The 20353-nt window shown below is 45.1% G+C and overlaps 1 protein-coding gene across 2 annotated transcripts in view; it reads right to left on the minus strand.

The window, feature by feature from the left end:
- Pou2af2 (POU class 2 homeobox associating factor 2) overlaps positions 1–6118 on the minus strand; it is a 40048-nt gene extending 33930 nt beyond the window's left edge. For both annotated transcript variants that reach the window (XM_060377701.1, XM_021652042.2), the window contains exon 1: positions 6015–6118. In XM_060377701.1, the coding sequence (XP_060233684.1) occupies positions 6015–6024 (10 nt within the window). In that variant the 5' untranslated portion in view covers positions 6025–6118. The remainder of the gene's footprint in view (positions 1–6014) is intronic.
- Between the last annotated feature and the right edge of the window lie 14235 nt (positions 6119–20353).

Below are 20353 nucleotides of genomic sequence, written 5' to 3' on the forward strand. Positions count from 1 at the left end.
CCATGTGAGATGTCTAAGCAAAGGTTTGTGTCGGGCACGAGGCCGACTTTGTACTTGGAAGAATGTTCATAGGTTGGGAGGAGAAAGACTTTGTGGCTAGCAGACGTGAGTAGGCAAAAGTGAAGAGGCAGGAAGGAGCCATGCTTGTGTGGAAGGGGTAAAACACTGGTGTAGTTTTACTTTTTAATTAATTAAGTGGCTTGTGTGTATAGTGCACTTGTGTGTGGATGTAGGTGCAGAATCCAGAAAGTGGTGTCTGGTCTCCTTCTCTGTCACCCCCTTATTCCTTTGAATCAGGATCTCTCATTGAACCTGGAACTCCCTGGCAGCTGGCAAGACTCAGCAATCTTCCTGTCTCTGCCCCTTACAGTGGTGGAGTTACCATGCTCGCACGTAGGGCCATTTCCGGCTTTTTATGTGGGTGCTGCAGATTCAAGCTCCGATTCCCGTCTTGCAATAGCAAGCAGTCTTAGTTGTTGGTTTTAATGGATCAGTATGTAGATTCATCTCAAACAGTAACCCCGGGCTCTGACTTGTGTTTTAGCTATCTCCGTGTGCATCTTTCAGCAGGCATCTCAACCTGCTCGTGTCCAAATAGGAACCATCTTTTCCCTTCTATTTCTCAGAAAGCTTTCTTGTCTTAGTGGATGGCGATACCATCCTCCTAGCCCTTCACTCACAAAGCTCAGCAGCCACTCTCGGCTCTCCATTCTCTGGGTCTTCACCAACTGTAGTTTAGCTATACATGGGAATGCTACCCACAGAAGAGATCTGGAACCTCTTACTTTCTTCATCTCCAAAGAAAATACTGTTCTCTCATGAAGATAGTTCTAGTATCCTTCTAATGCAGTGATTCTCACCCTGTGAAGAGTGACCCCTTATGGGGTTAAATGACCTGCTCACAGAGGTCCTGCAAGACCATTCAGAAAAATATAGACATGTATATTACAATTTATAACAGCAGCAAAATTACAGCTATGAAGCAGCAGTAAAAATAATTTTATGGTTTGGAGGGTCATCACACATGGGAAACTGTCTTAAAGGGTCCCAGTATTTGGGTTTTCTGTTTCCGTCTCTCATCCTGCCGCTGCCCTAGTCTATCCCTTATCCTCAGAGTAGTCAGGGGGGTGGCGCCTGGTGGTGGTGGTGGCAGTCTTTAGAAAAATAATAAAAATAGAGCTGCGTCACTTCTGTGCTCACAGCCCTACAGCACTTCCTCATTCCCCTAGTCTCAGATGACTCTGTTCTCTGGCTCCTCTGATCTCATTTCCTGACTCTCCTCTCCGCACTCTAGCTCTGAAATGGGCCAAGAGTGCTTTTTGCCTAAGGAGATTGCTGCCTTTGAGCCAGAAAGTTAAGTCTTCTGTCCTTTACCCTTTTACCCTGTTGCAGACACCCCTGTCTTCCTCAGACTCTCAGTGTAAGGCCATCTCAATGAAAGCATTCCAGATTCCTCTTCTCCTGGACTTTTATTTCTGTTTAAGATCCGTCACTTTACAAAGTCCCTTACAGTTTCCTGTTTAGAAGTTTGTTATTTGTTTTCTGCTCCTTGCAGGAAGAGAAACCCATGAGGGTAAGGATGTCACTTGTAACTCACATGCCAGTGACTGGCACACATCAGGCTTGTAGGTAAATATCTGTTGAAAGGTTCTTTTCATTGTTGCTGTTAATAGCGATGGAAGTGTTGAAATAATCAAATAAATGTCTATAGGCTCCTGCCTACCACAAATGGCCTCTAAAAGACTCTACTGATTGAGATATAGAAGCAGAGGATAAGACTCATAGTCTCCCTTTGGACAGATTGTAGAGAATCTTATGAAAAAAACAAAATGGGGGGGGGAACAAAAAAACTTGGAAGGAATAGGAGCTCCAAAATGAAAACAACAGAGCCAAAAATAACTGAGCCCTGTGGGTCCTGAAGAGACTGATATCTTAAATAAGGACAATGCAGAGAGAGCACTTAAAACCAGGCTCAGATGTAGTTCATAGACTCAGTATCCAAGAGGGGCCCTAGTAAGGAGGGCTGAGGCTCTCTCTGACATGAACTCAGTGACAGGCTCTCTGATCACCTCTGCCTGGGGAGTGCAGCCTTGCCAGGCTACAGAGGAAGAGGATTCAACCAGTCTTGATGATACCTGATAGACTAGGGTCCAATAGAAGAGGGGAAGATCTCCCCTATCAGTGGACTAGAGGAGAGGCATAGGGGGAGATGAGGATGGAAGAGTGGGATTGGGAGGATATGAGGGAGGCTTCACAGCTGGGATACAAATTGAATAAATTGTAATATATGACAATAAAAATTATAATAATAATAAAAAACTTTTGCAAAAAAATAAAAAAAAATGTCTATAGGCATTTATATCACTGGGCTGGTGTATGGCTCAGTGCATAAAGGTGCTGCCGCCAAACCTGAAAACCCAAGCTCCATCTCCAGGTCCCATATGATAGGAGAGGACTGACTGCCACAAGTTGTCCTCTGACCATCATATGAATGCAGCACCGAGTCACTCCCCCTCCCACCATGCAGGCATATACATAGATGTGATTAAAAATTTTACATACGTTAAAATAAGTATTGTCATGTTTACTGATGGCAGCATGCTGTGAAAATGAGTTGTTAGGCAATTTCATCCTTGTGGAAACATCACAGAGTGTACTTAAACAAATTAAGGTGGCTATGACGTCACTCGATGAGGTAAGGTAATTGGACAACTGTCCTCTATGCATTTAGAAATTGACTAAAGCATTATGCACTAAAATATTCAACAGGGAATTATGACCTTTGTCAAAGTTTGGAAGATATGAAAAAAAAAACATTTGAAGGATTAATCTGAGAGCAGATCCTGGAACAGGTTTTAGATGAGAATACAGAAGGGGTGGGAATCATAAAATGGAAACGCTCATGAAGCAGCAGAAATAACAAGAAAAGACAGAATAAGAGACCACTCAAAGCTATATACATGTGTACACACACATACACACACAAACACACTCATGTACAAAAAAACAAATAGCAAACTATGAAGATTTGGATAGGGAAAGGACATGCTGACTCTGAGGTTGTGGGAATATAATATAAAAGTAACATATCCTATAGATAAAGCAAGAATTTAGATCTGGGTTGGCACTGTGAACCTTTAAAGCTGTTATAATTAAAGCTGTGAAAATAATGCTATCCATAGAAGGATTTGCAACGGGAGGAAAGAGGATGGATATTTAACACACTCATGCTTAGAGCAAGAAAGGGTCCACAGAAGGACCACTGTGGGAATGGTCTAGAGAGAAGAACAGTAGTATTGGATCAGTGTGGAAGCAACAGAGAGGTGAAAGAAAGAGGAAGCCCAGAGAAAAAGGATAGCCAGCAATTTCAAGCACCTGGTTCCTGTTAGGTACTCATAATGCATATGTATACCTGTGTGTGTGTGTGTGTGTGTGTGTGTGTGTGTGCTGACTACTACAAGTTGTTGAGATATCTAGATACATCTTTTTATCTATCCATCCATCCTCTATCTATCTATCTATCTATCTATCTATCTATCTATCTATCTATCTATCTATCTCTCAATAGCACTTTAGAGAAGTTGGGGAGATGAGTTTGAGAAAAACCAGTGGGATTGCAAATGTTCTTAGTACTTGGGAAAGAGTCCTTTCACAGGCAGTAGAGCTTTGGGTGTCATGGGAGCAAGGGTGGGGAGGAAATGAAAGAAGCCAGATAAACAAGCTCCGTAGCAGCAGTGAGAAAACATGAACATCTTCCTTGATAACAGTGCAGCTGAATGATTAAAATAAATTTTAGCAAATCAATAGAGCTTAGCATAAATTCTTTAAAAATACCACTTGGAGTAGTTTTCTTTCTTTGGAAGAGTCTGTACTCCTTGTTTTGGGCAGAATGATATTTAGGGTTCACAAATGTCCCTGGCATTTCCACTCCTGGACATTTGACCTCCTCGGTGCGCTGTGTCTATATAAAGAATCTACACCTGCATCAGCATGGGAAGCTGGAGAGTTTTTATTCAAATGATTTAGATACAAACTAACATTCAGATCAGTTGTTGGGAAAACAAAGATAAGTGCTTCCAGAGAGAAAGCACAAGCAAATTCATCAGCAGGAATTAATTTACCCTTTAGAATTGGGAGAGAAGTTGGCATTGGGAGGTTGTGATTATGTATATGTAGCCAAATGTTTCTGTCACGCTGTCTCCTAGTTCCCCCCCCCACTTTTTTTATTTTTGAGGATTTGATCCACAGTAGACTTAGTGGTGCCATTGTTTTCATTTGTTTTTGTAAATTACTTTTTCCATCAAATCAAACTCATGTATTATAAGATCGATTTAATAATTAAAATCCTGGTGACCCTCCCCCCAGAACACTTTTAGTTAGGCTAAGTACATGTCTAATATTTGAAACCTTTCCTTATTTTAGCATTTTAATACCTTTTTTGAGATAATTTCCTTGCTTTTAAATTCTTCGGAGAGGCTAAGAAGGGCGTGGTGACATGAAGTAAGGGAATAGAATGAACCAGTGAAAAACAAAACAAAACAAAACAGAACAAACCAAAGCCCCCCTGCAACTTCAGCACAGAAATTACATTTTGATTCTGTGACTGGACAACAGCACAGACGCAAGCAGGCACAGCTCTTTGCATTATAGTCCCTCATGACACTGGGTACAGGCCCCCTGTCACTCAGAACAGTCAAAGGGAAAACACCGAAGGGATGGGATGCTGACGGATGGCCTGTGTGTCTGTTCCAGATTCTGCTCGTTAGAAAGGTACCGTGAATGAAGTCTCGGACAGGCAGTGTTAACTATCAGCCCTCCTCCTATTGTACCCCCTTTTCCTCATCCTCCCACTCCCGTCCCTGGCTCTGGTTTCCTCACTGAGGGGAAGATACCCTTTCAGAACCATTCATTGGTGCTGATTGCTGCGCGTCTGTTGGAAGCTCACCACTGTTTGTGGCTTTGCTTCTGACCTGGGAAGACGAGGCATCAGCTTAATTATGGAAACTGTCAGGAGACCATCAGAGGTGAACAGTCTCCAAGTTCAACAAGTCCAAGGTTGGCATTATTAACTAGAAAACAATGCCCACTGCTCATGACATCATAAGCTTAAGGTAAAGATAGAACATTTTGAACACGAACAGTCAAATTACTGGACATTTTAGTATTGTGTTGAAGTCATTTCATCACACCTCGGTGACCTACAACCTCTCTAATCTTCTGCCTCTAGTCTGTTAGCCCTCACAGGGGGAGCCCCAAGCTCTCCTGCCAGTTGCCAAGGAGACCTGCGTGTTGCAGCAGGCAGATGCTCCGATAACTCTATCTCATTTCTTTCCTTCGGAGATCGGACTGTGAAGAGATCAGCCCTTAAAATGTATCAAGTTATTGTTTAAAGTACTTTGTAAAGAATTTCTAAAGTATTTCTTCTGTCATTTATTAACATGTTTGATGCTAACATTGGCATCTCTGCTCTGTTTCTGATCAGATAGGTTCTACTCTTCATCAGCGCTAACACACACCACCTCATGAAATGACATTCAAGTCTCTTCTTTGCCGTACATTAACAAAATGACCTTGGTCATTAACCCAAAGAGTCTAAAGTCAGATGCCAAAAGGTGTTTCAAGCTCTGTACACATGAGGATTTTTCTGTCCTTTCTTTATAAGCGAGGGCTTCCCAGAAAGTTCTACATTTAACGCAAAGTTCCACTATCCTGGAATAGAATGTGCTACTACTATTCAGCTCATCATCTTAAGATGTTCATTTGATAGATTTCTTGCTCAGGCAATGCCTACTTAAACTCAGTGCAGCAAAATCAAGTCTAAGAGCAGCGCATTGTGACTAGAGTTATATAAAAAAGGTATTACCAACAGTTGTCTTCTGCCTTTGTTCTTGTATTTGTGTGTACTCTAGCCAGATAGGGCTATTGAACTTTTACGTCTGAGGATATGAAGACTGCAGTCAGAATTAAAAATTAGGATTCCTGACGATTGTTTTTAAATGTAATAATCAACTCACCGCTATCCATCCTGGATGGGGCCACAGTGCCAGGCCTCTGACAAATGTCCTTAGTGAGGGGTCCCGATCGCCTGGGCAGCTCAGCCTGGTTATGATGAGAAGCCCTTTGCACACTGAGTGATGCTTCTGAAGTGACTTGCTTCAGATTTGATTAAATGCAAATCCTCTGGTGTATGTTTCTCTCCAATTTGCATCCCCAATGCAGGTTATATAGGAAGGTACTTTTCCCCTCTCTAAGGATTTTTATTCAGTAACAATGAGTTTCCATTAGGAAACAACTCTCTTAAATGTTTATTATGGAAACAAGGCAGCTATTATTTGCTCCATGAATAGCAGTGGTGTTTTCTCATCCCTTAAGCTAGAGTCTGGCTTTAAAAAGTAGTGTATTGTGTGAGAACGTCCATATTGTCCAGTTGGTACTGTATTTGTGTTACCTACATGGTTAAGATTTTCAAAAGCTGTCCACTTCTCAAACAGAGTTAAAATTTTAGGAAGGTATTTTTCACTTTGCAAATAGAGATAAACTCCCATACCATTTAAATAGATGTAGATCATCTTTTTATTTGTAAACAAATGTGGGCGCTACTGCTGAGATTCATACATCAAATATTTGTAAGGGGCTGAAAAAGTCTCTGCCTGGTAGCCCTGTCTGTAGTGGGGTTCAAAGTCACACACGGAGAAACACCTTTCATCAAAATTCTTCACCGAAAAGGAATATTTTTGGTGTATTGTGCTATAAATTCCTCTGGAGGAAAACGTAAAGAGACAGAATTTAGGCGTTTCAGCATTTTCCTCCCTCATCTTTAACTATTCATAGTAGCTGCTATGGTTCAAACTAGGCACCTTCTGGACCACTTTCCTAGTCATTCTAGGTGTGTACAAGTGATGCTTCATAGAGTCACACAGGCATCGCCCGATGCTTCTCAAGAACCTGAATGAGGTCAAAGGAACCTAGAACAACAGTACGTTCTAGAGCAGCGGTTCTCAACCTGCTTAGGGCTGCAACCCTTTACCACAGTTCCTCGTGTTGTGATGACCCCCAACTGCGAAATCATTTTCATTGCTAGTGTATAACTGTAATTTTACTTCTGTTTTGAATCATCAAGTAAATATACGAGAGGCAGGATATCTGCCCTGTAAACGGGTTGTTTGATCGCAAAGGGGTCAGGACCCACAGTGTGAGAACCATAGCCATAGATACTTTGTAAGAGAATTAAGAGGTCCTGAGGGCATAAGATTTTAGATCTGCTCCACTGATGGACAGCTGTAAATGAAAAGAACTGGAATTTTCTGATGTGCAAATTTGTGTACTCTATGTCTGTACTCATTTTCTCTTGTGGAATATACCACTTGTGGTTTCTGAATATCTAGGAGAAAACCAAAGAGGCAAAACTCGTCTCAATTTATCTGTTTCATAACTACGCAGACCCTGGTGACCCGTATCTTTCCCCAGGGAGGGGTGTCCAGGGAGGGGTGTCAGTGATTCATACTCACAAGCTTGCGGCTCCATTAAGTGGACTACCCACTATTTCTATAGTAAATTCCAACAAGCCTGGGGAGTCCTGAAAAACATTGTACTATTAAAAAGAGCCTGGACAATTGAACAATTCTGATCAGAATATAATAATCTTAATGTTCCGTAAACACAGTTCTGAGTTCTTACTGCTGACAGAAGGCGAACCAACCTTCTTAGCTGGCTGTCAAGGCTGTCTGTGGTCTGGCTCCAGCCTACCTGTCTACCGTTGCTTTCCTCCAAGCATGATGGTTTCTCATACGGATCTTGGAACACTTTCCCCAGAATCACTTGTCTATGCCAGACTTCCTTAGTCAGAGTGTCAGGTGGTCCTGCCAGGAAATCTACACTGTAAGGAGCCCCCCACCATGTGTTCTGAAATCCAAAAGGTGGATGGCCTCTACAGTAGCTATGATTAAGCACTCACATGTTTGTTTATTTTATTTGTTTATTTTTGGGAGGCCTATCGTAGGCTGTCCTCGAGTATGCTAGGATACAACAGACCTCTCAAAGCACCTTTTTCTCACTTTGTGCTAATAAAAACTCTACCAATCTTTTAAGATTCAGCCACTAATATATATTTTTCTCTCATGGTTTACTTGCGTATGTACCAAGATGGTTTTACTGACATGAGAGCTCTGTAAACGCTGCCCTTTCTTGTGTGTGGTTTGTAATACACCCTCCTTCCTTTTCTCCTTCTCTCTTCCCCTCCTTCCCATTTCTCCTTCAGAGTCCCATAATACTGATATCCACAAATCAGTTCACAATCAAATTCTTAAGGAGAAGGCGGTGTTTCTGGCAGGGCTTGCCCGTGTTGGGTGGCTCTACTTTGCTGCAGCCTTAGTCCTGAGCATGGGACACACATGCATTGCACTGTTACTGGGCTCCATACCATGCAGGGCCAATGAGAGCTTCCTGGGACACTTCAGTTCAGATTCCAGCCTACTGTATGTCATTAAATACAGTTTTCATTCTCCTGTACATACAAAGTACAAAGTTTCAGCTCTTACACAGGCCTGACCAACATATTCAGGGACTTCTCCAGGCCATACTTTTGGGGACTATACCCAGAGATGTTTTCATACCTTCCTGGATGTGTGGCTGTCTAGTCTACTAGAAGTTTATTTTTAGTTGTATGAACATGTGTGGGGATAGGACAGGTACTTGTGAGCACTCATGGAGGGCGGAAGCTAGCATCAAATTGCCTTGGAGTTTGTGGGCCACCTGATGTGGGTGCTGGGAACTGAACTTGGGTGCTCTGGAAGAAAGCGTGCTCTCTCAACCCTTCAACCATCTCTCTAGCCTGACACTTTAATGAATGACAACTTTTTATCGTGATGCTCTCTTTAAAAGAAGGCGTTTTGACTGATATTTAGACAGCTTACATGGTATATGACTAGGGGACCGACTCTGTCCAGGTTTGCTTGGGTCAGTCCCCATCTATATTTCCTGTGACTTGTCATCTGGTTAGTGTCCCCATTTACTCTTTTGGAGGGTTACGTGGTCAGGTCAACAGTGATGCAGGCAGGGACAGCTACATCTTAACTGCTGGTTAGATAACAGCAATTATGGCATGACCTCTATCTTAGGAAGGTGGGAACATGAACTTATATATAGCTTAGAGTTCATGAAATATGAAGATTTTCATAAGATTTATTAGTCCGAATGTTGATTTCTGTAACTCATTTCTCTAATAAGAAATACAAACTAATTTCCGTAGATCACTCACTCAGTTCTAGGCTTGAATATGAAGTGGCCCCTGGTGTGTGAAAGCCAGGTGATGTTGCTGGTTCTATTTTCGGAAGTTCTGGAAAGTTGAGAGGTTTGGGGACATCCTGACCCTATCCCCTTCTCTCTTCCTTCATCTCCTTCCTGACCACCATGATAAGAAATGCTGTGCTCTATCATACACACCTCCAAGACAATGAGCTATATCAAACCCTTCCCCTTAAGTGTTTCTGCCAGATATTTGGTCATGATGATATAAAAATTAGTATCCTGCGTGCGGCGTGGAAACAACCAGATCCGTGCTGTCGCGGGCTGACCACTTAGTGGGAAAGAAGGATAGAACACAGTGTCACGTGGAGGTTCTCCTTGTCTCTCGGTACTTAAACTTTAGGGAAGTGTTTATCCTTTGACAATTTGAGGTTTCCATAAACATCAAAATATCCCCTCTCCTAAACATTCAGTGTCCTCATTTCATTCTCATTGCTGTGAAAATATCCTGACAAAAGGGTGATTTAGAGGGGAAAGCGTTCATTTCAGTTCCAGGTTACAGTCCATTGCTGCAGGGAAGTGAAGGCAGAGGGACCTTGAAGCAGCTCGTCACGTCACATCCACTGTGAGAGAACATCAGAGAGAATGCAGCGCGGAGAGAGTGCATGCACGCACGTTCCATTCTCAGCCAGCTTTCCCTGCTCTTATGCATCCCAGGACCCCAAACCAGGCAAGGGTGCTGTCCACTTTCAGGCTGAGTCTTCCCACACCAGTGACGGCATCCAAGACAGCTCTTCATAGACGACGGACCAAACTCACCTAGTATCAACCCTCCTTGATACTCTCTTCCCAGGTGATTGATTCTAGGTTGTGCCACATTCACAAGCAACCAACCAGCCAGCCAACCAACCAGCCAGCCAGCCAACCAGCCAACCAACCAACCAGCCAACCAGCCAGCCAACCAACCAGCCAGCCAACCAACCAGCCAGCCAGCCAACCAGCCAACCAGCCAACCAGCCAACCAGCCAACCAGCCAACCAGCCAGCCAACCAACCAGCCAACCAGCCAACCAGCCAACCAACCAGCCAGCCAACCAACCAGCCAGCCAACCAACCAGCCAACCAGCCAACCAGCCAACCAGCCAACCAGCCAACCAGCCAACCAGCCAGCCAACCAACCAGCCAGCCAACCAACCAGCCAACCAGCCAAGCAGCCAACCAGCCAACCAAGCAGCCAACCAAGCAGCCAACCAGCCAACCAACCAACCAGCCAACCAGCCAACCAACCAACCAACCAGCCAACCAACCAGCCAGCCAACCAACCAGCCAACCAGCCAACCAGCCAACCAACCAGCCAACCAGCCAACCAGCCAACCAACCAGCCAGCCAACCAACCAGCCAGCCAACCAGCCAGCCAACCAACCAGCCAGCCAACCAACCAGCCAACCAGCCAACCAGCCAACCAACCAACCAACCAGCCAACCAGCCAACCAGCCAACCAACCAACCAGCCAGCCAACCAACCAGCCAACCAACCAGCCAGCCAACCAACCAGCCAGCCAACCAACCAGCCAGCCAACCAACCAGCCAACCAGCCAACCAGCCAACCAACCAGCCAGCCAACCAACCAGCCAACCAGCCAAGCAGCCAACCAGCCAACCAACCAGCCAACCAGCCAACCAACCAACCAGCCAACCAGCCAACCAACCAACCAACCAGCCAACCAGCCAACCAGCCAACCAACCAACCAGCCAACCAACCAGCCAACCAGCCAACCAGCCAACCAGCCAACCAGCCAACCAGCCAACCAGCCAGCCAACCAACCAGCCAGCCAACCAACCAGCCAACCAGCCAACCAGCCAACCAACCAACCAGCCAACCAACCAACCAACCAACCAACCAGCCAGCCAGCCAGCCAGCCAACCAACCAACCAACCAACCAGCCAACCAACTAACCAACCAACCAACTAACCAACATGGTCAGAATGTGATACTCTTCTTTCCATCTTTTCTCCTCCTCCTCTTCTCCCTCCCCTTCTTCCTTTGGCCTGCCTTGCTTCTCTCTCCCCCACCCCTCCTTTTCCTCCCGCTCCTCTATCTTTTAATCACTGCTATGGCTGCCAGCTTGACTGCAGCTGGAGTAAGCTTGAACCCAGTGGTGTCCCCCAGCCTGCTCTCTCTTTCCTGACTTGTGCGGATTTCCTTTCGTTTTCCACCATCCACATTCCCATTCAGTCCACCTTAGTTATCCTACAGCTCTCTGACTTTCACTGCCTCAGTGGAATACCAAATGACTCCCAAGGCCCATAAATGAAGACTAGGTCTCAATTTGGCATCCAAGTCCTTCGTGGTAATGCAGTAACCTCAAGTAGAGCCAGGCTCTACCCGGTGCCTGTATTGTTCTCCCATTCGCTCCCTACATTTCCTGCATCTCCAAGTTCCACATCCGGTTCACAGCATTCTTTACTATCAATAGCTCCTTTTCGTACCTCCGAAGAGTCTATCCTTCCAATCCCATCATCTATAGCTACGCCTCCTCTGTAAGAGCCCCCTGTTGTCCCTGGATCAAGAGTGATCCCCTTTATTTAATCTCTACAGATCTTTCTACGATACCGAAATTTTCTTCTCTGAACTGGAGCTATTTACTCTCGGGCTTCCCACTAGATCGTGAGTTCTAAGGATGAGCATACATAGCAGTGGAATGCAGGAGGTGCTCAAATACTTTCCGTGAGAAAAGTCTCTAAATGGCAGTGAAGAAAAAAGTGAAAAAGGAAATCTCTGAAGGCCTTGTGCCCAGAAAAACAAAAAGCAAACAGCTTACCACCTTTCTGAACTGTAACTTGAAGGAGGCTTTGTTTTAGGATGCTGCGGTCCAGGGCCTCTTTGTTACAGCACCTTAACCTGTCCAGGGAGCACAGAGAGGCAGTTCTCTAGCATAGGCATGGTAGAGTTCATTCGTTCCTTTATCTCTGGGACCCCAGTCAGGTGTGTATGACAACTAAACGAAGATGTGAGGGGTGACCCTGTCAGCCTGAGTAAGTTTAGGAAGGTTTTCTTTTTATCTTAAAAAAGGTATTTATTGAGTTTTTGTGAATGTCACATCATGTACCTCAATCCCTCTTATCTCTCTGTCCCTTCATATCTACTTTTTACTCTTGCAACCTCCACCCCAAAAGAAAATGAGACAGAATAAAAGAGATCTGTCATGGAAGTTTTATTGTGTCCACAATATACCCTTTCATCCACTTCTTTACTTGCAAATGTTTGCTGCAGTGAGTCACTGGTCTGGTTCAAGGCCTCTGGCTTCTGCTACGCTATCAATACTGGATCATCACCAGGACTCCTTTCTGATATCCTGTTGTTGCCCTGTGTCATAGAGATCCTGCCACTGTAGATCTGTAGGCCTGGCTTAGGGAGATTTTCAGTGGCCTGGGCTGTTTCTTATTGGTAAAGAGAAACACACACTAGACAGACAGACAGACAGATAGATAGATAGATAGATAGATAGACAGACAGACAGATAGACAGATAGATAGACAGACAGACAGCAGAGACCTGACATGGAATTAAGAGAGTGCGTGACTGACCAGTAAGAGTGTGTGGCCTTTGGTGAAACTAAGCTTTCAGTTCAAGTGACCTTGAAAGATAAACTCAAAGGAGATAAAAAGAAACAAGGAAAAAGATGGGCAGGGAGTCCGCAATCAGGATGGATATGAACAGGAAGGAGAGAGATTACATTGTCACATCACCCCAATTAGCCTGAAAAGCAAGAATCATGCCTTTCTCTGCCTTTGTCTGGAAGCTGGCCTTTCCAGAGCGTGGGATGTAACAAAGTCCAGGGGCCGACGGAAACATCTGAAGGCCGACTCACGAAAAACTGTGGAGCACTGGCTCCATGGCTTCTAGGGCCTAGTGGGAGCATCCCGATCAGCTGTTTGGCTGCCTTTGGGCTTGAACGCTACACCCATGCCAAACCACCCCTGACTGGCTTTCCCACTTAACAGCCTCATCTGCAGCTGGCACCAAACCAGGACCATTACTTAGAGTTCTAGAAACTGCTTGTATTCAGTCCTTCAGACGGCCTCTTCCGGGTCTTTAATACTGCGCTCCCCATTGACATGCCTGGTCCAGATCACCGTTGACCCCTTCTAGCCTTTCCAGAAGGGGTACTGAGAGCCCCAGGTGAGTTGCCTCAGTCCTGCTAGGCCCCCTCGGGCCGCTCCCGCTACGCTATTGATAGTGTAGCAAAAGCCAGAGACCGCGAAACAGACCAGGGACTCATCGCGATGAACACTCCCAACGAAAGATGTGTGGATAAAAGGGTACACTGGGACACACTACAACTTCCATGACAGATGTTTTTAAATTCCCATTTTATGTGTCAAGCGACAAGAGTTAATGTCGGCCACCGCTTGAAACCACAGGAAGAGGTCTATTTCTTCCCCTAGAGCATTTCCCACAGAATGAATTTTATCTGGGTCGGTTCCTTCTTCCATCTGGGGCAAGACCTCAATTTCCCCTGCCTCAGTCAACCCTGGATGTAGTTCCCGACGTGGCCACGAGGTGGCGCCTCAACTCTACCCGTAGTTCACTGAAGGACTTGGATGAGAGCTGGGTTAATAGAACGAGCTTTGGGTAACAGCAGAGACACTGAGGGTGTGGACTCTTTCCATCCTTTAAATTCTGGAAAGCAGCCTGAATGGTCTTTCGCGAGTGGTTTCAAGAAAGGAGGCTGTTTTCACAAGGTCCCCAGCCCAGTCCTCTGAGCCACTTCCCATCCTTCACTGCAAAGTACCCGCCCCCTTTCTCTAGCATAAGAAGGGAAGAAGACCGGCGGCTAGACAGGGCTGTTGAACTGTGGTAACATGTCTATATTTGTTAGCATGTTCCAAGTTACAAACTAGACGGAACCAGGCAGGCTCCAGCCCCTGGGAGGCTCTGGTTCGTTGTGGGGACACTCCCAAGAGAACCTCCGGCCTTTTCTCCAAGGAGGAGCTCTGGTATAACGTGCCTTCTTACCTTCGGGTCAGGGACAGCCCTGCATTTGACAGGTAGTCTGCTAGAGAACAGCAGCCTGTTCTCTGGGGTTGACCTTCTTGCAGCTGACTGCTCAGAGGCAGAATAACACCCAAGGCTGGCTGCTCCAGGTTCCCTTGGGTCCCCAGTGTCCGTCTGGCTCTAGGCCCTTCCCCCACTAGTAACCACTGCACACCTAACCGGCAGGTTCTTTTTGCTTTTCTTCAGAAAAAAACAAAAACAATGTAACAAAAAAGACAAAACAAAACAAAACTTCTGCTTTGCTAGATATACAACCTTTGAAGTCATTTGGTTGGAACTTATCTATCTAGCGTTTCCTCTGGCCAGCTACTGTGCCTGTAGGTTTTGTGTGTGGTGACATATTGCTGAGGAATGCATCTGCGCTTACTGCCATCTAAAAGGAGGGCTCAGCTTGCTTCTCTGTAGGACAAATCCATCAGTTCCTGGAGTGAGTATGGGGAATGCCGAAGTGAGGAGAGGCATAGAGTGCTAGGGTCAAAAGTCATCTATTCTGTATCACGTCATAAGACGACGACATTCCTGTCACCCCAGGGGTCCACTTTGAACCCACACTGGGGCTAGCCTATACTTTCCTGAGAACAACTCTCTTCCCTTCGTAGATTGTCCTTTAGGGACCTCCGGTTGTCCTTTGTTTAGTGGCTTGATGACTGACTGTTGGTGCAAAGTAGTGGCCAGAGAAAGAAGGCCAACAGTCTCCCCCAGCACAGGAATTCTGAGTACGCCCCTCCCCCGCACAGGTCAGAGGAAGGTTCTGAAGTCTTGGGTGCCTGTTTCTTGCTGTTAAGTGGCTGCTAGCTAGAAACAGTCCTTCTTTCATGACATACAAGGGCACTGGGCTATTAAGATAGAAAATGAAGCCAGGGGTGATGGCGCACACCTTTAATCCCAGAACTCAGGTGGCAGAGGCAGGAGGATCTCTGAGTGACTGAGAACAGCCTGATCTACACAATGAGTTCCAGCCAGGGCTGTTCAGTGACCCTGTCCAGAAATAGATAGAAAATTCTGTGCCCACATAGAAGGAAACCACACCGTGTCACTCATTTCTGATAAATAGATTTGCACTTCGGGTTCTGTGCGGAAAACATTTTGTCCCTTTTGTTTATTTTTAAAGCTTTTGCATTTGTTGTTGTTGTTGTTAAAGCTTGCTAAAGAATGTTGTGGGGTGGTTCCTCTCCTAACGTCTCAACCTGGATGCCAGGGACTGTAGTGAAAACGATAGATAGCAGCTGCCTTCCATGATAGAAAGAGCTGCCTGGACTCGGTGGCCCCTTAGGAGCCTTGCTCAGGCTTATGAGAAAGCGGCAGGTGTCCCAGCTCCTCCCTCCACTTGCAGGCAAGAAAACTAGAAGGGTTGGGGTTAGATGTCCGCTATAAACTGCTGTCAGAACTGAGAGCCAATGTGGTGGCGTTTAAGAGGGAGGGTGGAGGGGTAGGTTTTGGTCCAGTTCTCTCCTCCCACACGGATGAGATCGGCACCCTTGTTAGTTTGCTTGAGCTCAAGGGAACTAAGAGGTGCCCTGTGTCTTCCAGTCTTCTGGCATGCAAGCACAGGGTGCTTACCTCTCCTGCCACTCCAGGCGGGAAGAAGACCCTCAGCAGACACTGCCGCCTCCAGGACGACACGGAACCAGCTTCTATTTTTTTTTAGATTATTTTTAAAAGTATTATTATTATTTACACCCCTATCAGTGGACTGGGATACAACTTCTTTCTATTCTTAAGAAGTTGCCTGGCATCAGCCATTTTGGTGTAGCAGTGCACAAAGATGGAACTGGGGGTGAAAGCAGTGCAATGGAGACAGAAGCCATGCCTGTGGGACTTCTGTTACTTCTCTTTTCTCTGAGTATGGGGAAAGCCCATCACTTTTCACTCACGTGAGCCAGGGAAGGCATTTGGGACGACAAGGATACAGATACCTCTTGTGTCCTCTTGCCCAAATGGTTACTTTCCTTGCTTGGTCATTGACCCCCAACAGTGATCGTATGTCCGTACCACTATAACTCCCTCTTCCGTTGCCCCAGGATGACACCAGTTTAGTCTAACCCACTAAGTTCTCTTGTTTGGGCCATAATGATCGCTTTGTCTGTTATTCCCTGCATTCTATTCTGTATGAACATTTTCAGATGGAATCACAATTATTTTTCAAGCTATTTTCTTTTAAAGAACACAGCATCATGGGTAAATAGAGTTAGCAGGGTTTTTTTTAGTTTTTGGCTTTTTGGCTTTTTGGCTTTTTTTGGCATGGGTTGGAAAGCACAGCTGAAAGTGCTAACCAGTGTGCTTTCTAGCATTCATGAGTCTTTCTCCCTCTGGAGTGTTACACTTCCCTGCACCATCTTCCTTTGCTCAGGCCTTACTAAAGCAGACAGAGACTCAGGAACTTCTGGTCTCGCTAAGATAGAGGATACTGTGCTGTAGTCAATGCTCAGTTTTCCACCTCTAAGGACCAGGTAAGCCTGGAGTTAGGAGAGAGAGAAGAAGGGTGGAACAGCAATGCAGCTAGGACAGTAGGCGTCGGGAGATGAGTCCCAGCCAGGGCGAAGGTTACTGGTGGAGAAGGAGGTTGTCTTCACAGCTAGCACCCCATCCATTGTATGTGCCTAGCCCACTGTCCACCACCCTGGGAAGTCTTTGAGAGACTTAGTGTGGTGTAGATGAGGAAGGAAACCAAAGCCCCTGGCCAACGTAGAACTATTTAGAACTGCTCACGATCATAACATTTCCCACTGAACAAGGGAAGTCATGGGCAGGCTCCCCCTTGTCACATACTTCAGTGATGTCATCCCACTGATCTTCAGGGTTAGCATCTGTTCTGGATCATTCTGGGGCCAGCAATGCCAGCTTTGCAGGTGGTGGTGGTTGATTTAGCCCAAAGCTCACTGCTCCAACTTCCTGCTCCAGATTTTGTGCTCTAACATGCTTGATTGCTTTTGTAGAATTTATGGTTTACAGTAAATACAGTATATTTACAGATATATTCTCAAGTAGTCAAGTCATTGGCATTTCTTGAATTAATTTTAGGGTAAGAATTAACTTCTGCATGAATGTACGTTGTTACGGAAATGTAGAAACTATGTGCCCCTCTGTGACTAAGCTATCTCACAAACATGTCTTGGTCCGAGTCTGTGCTTATTCTATATACATAGACAGAGTCATCAAACTGAAGGTCCAACTTATGCAACAGATGTTGTCTGTTAAAATGAGACACAAGAAAAGAAATATAGGAACTTAAAAAGTAAATGGTCAAGAATAGCATCAGATCTATATATCGCCTACCCAAATAGTGTGGGCTAATGTACAGAAGTTAAATTTTAATTAAGTGGTTCTTCCTTGTTGCAGGAGGAGAAGAATTCAGCAGGACTGTCAGGTGTTTCTGGGGATATATTGGGGGTTCTTCTGTGTGTTCCTTGTGGGAGGGAAAGCAAAGGCAGCTGCAGAGAGTTCAGACTGTGTGTTTCAGCGAGAGCAGCCTGCTGGCCCTGAGAATCATGACTGCTAAGGCTCAGTCCTGAGGGGAGATGGAGGAGAATACCTACTTCAGGGAGCTAGGGTAGGAAGAGTTCTGCAGGCAGCTGCTGAAAGACCCCAGGGAAATATTTTTGAGTCTTTCAACAAATAATCCCTAGAGAGCCTGAGGCCAGTGTGTGTGGTGACCTGTGCAGTGGACCAGCAGCCTCTGATTCAGCAGAGCTCAACTGTCTGCCTCTGGCTTCAGCCTATGTGATCCCAAAGGGGCAGCGCCTCTGGGCAGGGTTTGCAGTGTGGTGGAGGAAGAGCTCACTTTCCCCTTTAACCATTTGAGACTTCAGTGAGGGTAGGCAGGACAGAGGGTGGGGGAGGAGAGAGGGCAGGGGAGGATTGAGGGTGGAGGAGGACAGAGGGTGGGGGAGGACTGAGGGGGGAGGACAGAGGGTAAGGGAGGATTGAGGGGCAAGGACTGAGGGGGAGGGAGGGCAGAGAGTGGAGGAGGACAGAAGATGGGAGAGGACAGAGGGTGGAGGAGGACAGAGGGTGGGGGAGGAAAGAGGTGGAGGAGGATAGAGGATGAAGGAGGACAGAGGGTGGGGAAAGACAGAAGATGGGAGAGGACTGAGTGTGGAGGAGGACAGAGAGTGGAGGAGGACAGAGGGTGGGGGAGGACAGAGGATGGAGGAAGACAGAGGCGGAAAAGGGCTGTGGCTGCACACACAGCTTCATCTCTCAGAATGTTTGAGTGAAGGAGCATCTTTGGCAGCTGTGCAGGAGCTTTCCTCACCATCTGTTTTCCTTGCCTATAAGATAGGAGCGCTAAAAGCAAGCACACCATCTTGGTTCTTTTTTTTAATTCTTTCTTAGTAAAACTTTTGAAACATTTTAATAATTATTATTTTAAATTTATTTTTTGAGAATTTTATACATGAGTGAATTACACTTGCATCCTAAAGATTTTTTAAATAAGTTTTAGCTGTATAGAAAATGACGTAGTACAGAGATCCCAAAAATGTCCCTAACTAGTTTCTTTATTTTAACATCTGACATTAATGTGGTCTATTTGCTACAATGATGACTTTATTATATGATAGACTGGAGTACACATTTAATTTAGATTTTCTTTGTATAGACTTGATGTTCCATTTTTAGTTCAGGGTCTCATCTGCGATACCATATCAGCTTCAGCAGCCATAGCAACGTGAGTTGCGATGGGAAAGACTCTTGTTGGCCGTGGCTGTTCTCAGACTTCCTTGTTTAGGCTGGTCCTGCCAATCTTGAAAAGAGCTGGCCAGTGTTTGGTAGAATATCTCTCAATTTGTGTTTGTCTGGTATGTTTCTCATGATGAACCTGGGGCATTTGGGGAGCGAGAGAACAGGAGGAAGAGAGACCACCCAGAGTTCCAGGACCAGTGTCTATGACGTCACATCACGGCTCAATGCAGTTAGGGTGGCTCTCCATCGCCTCTCTGAGACAGTGTTTCATTTTTCCCATGAACTTTCCTCAAGTGGTTGTGTGTGCCCACCCATCTCCCTGGGGGTGGAGCAGTGCCATAAATTATTTGGATTCCTGCAATGGAAACTTGTCTCCTCTCTGACATTTATTTACTCAGCATTGACTTTATTAATTGGACAGTTAGCAAATGCTTTGTGCTAAAAATCCCAGACTCTCTTACTGTGTTACTTAAATTGTTAAAGCTTTAGTTGCCAATGTTTTATCCCACTGATTCTGTGTCTCTGACATACAACCTCTTTCTCCTCCTCTTCTCTGTCTCTGTGTGTGTGTGGTGTGTGTGTATTTGAGTATCATTTCATCAAGTGTGCTGCTTGCTCCTGAGCTCCCTCAGATGTTTTTCTCTGTGTGAGCATTTATGTCTGTATTAAGGTAATCATGAGCTCAGACCCATCTCTCTAATCCATGACCACGTGTACTGTTCTCATCTTCTTCACTTTTATTCATCTGTAAATCCCAATGTCCCATGCCAACAGTGAGAATAATTGTTTCTACACCTATCACCTGCTTACTTAGTTGTTCTTCTCATGCATTCAAATATAATGGTTTGGAACATGTTAACCCATCATTCTCTGGGAAACGTCAATCAAAATGCTGCAGAATCCTTTCACATTTAGCCTTACTCGTTCCAAGGTAGGCCAGGCCTTTCTTTCTGTAGTTTTTTTCAGTGAGTTTGTTTCCTACTTGCTGTTAGAATGTTTTGTTGCACAGTGCATCTCATCATGAATTATCTTGATCTCCTGAATGATTTTTTTAAACATTTACATATACTATGGTTGTCTTTATGTTACGAAGTTTCTGGAGTTTTATAAATGCATAACATCACATATTCTTATTATTTTAATAATTTTATTATTAGAGTATTTCTACTGCCCTAAAAGCTTCCCCTGTGCTTTACCTGTTCAGCCTGCAAACATTCCCATAAGCCCTTGAGAGCTAGTAATATATATTTTAAATTTTATTTTTAATTGTGTATATGTGTTTACATGGGAGTTTATACGCAGAGGCCAGAAAAAGGCATTGGATTCTCTGAATATGGAGTTCAAATAGTTATGAGCCACCCAACATGGGTG

Source organism: Meriones unguiculatus, chromosome 1 (genome assembly GCF_030254825.1).
Source record: "Meriones unguiculatus strain TT.TT164.6M chromosome 1, Bangor_MerUng_6.1, whole genome shotgun sequence".
Classification (NCBI taxonomy): domain Eukaryota; kingdom Metazoa; phylum Chordata; class Mammalia; order Rodentia; family Muridae; genus Meriones; species Meriones unguiculatus.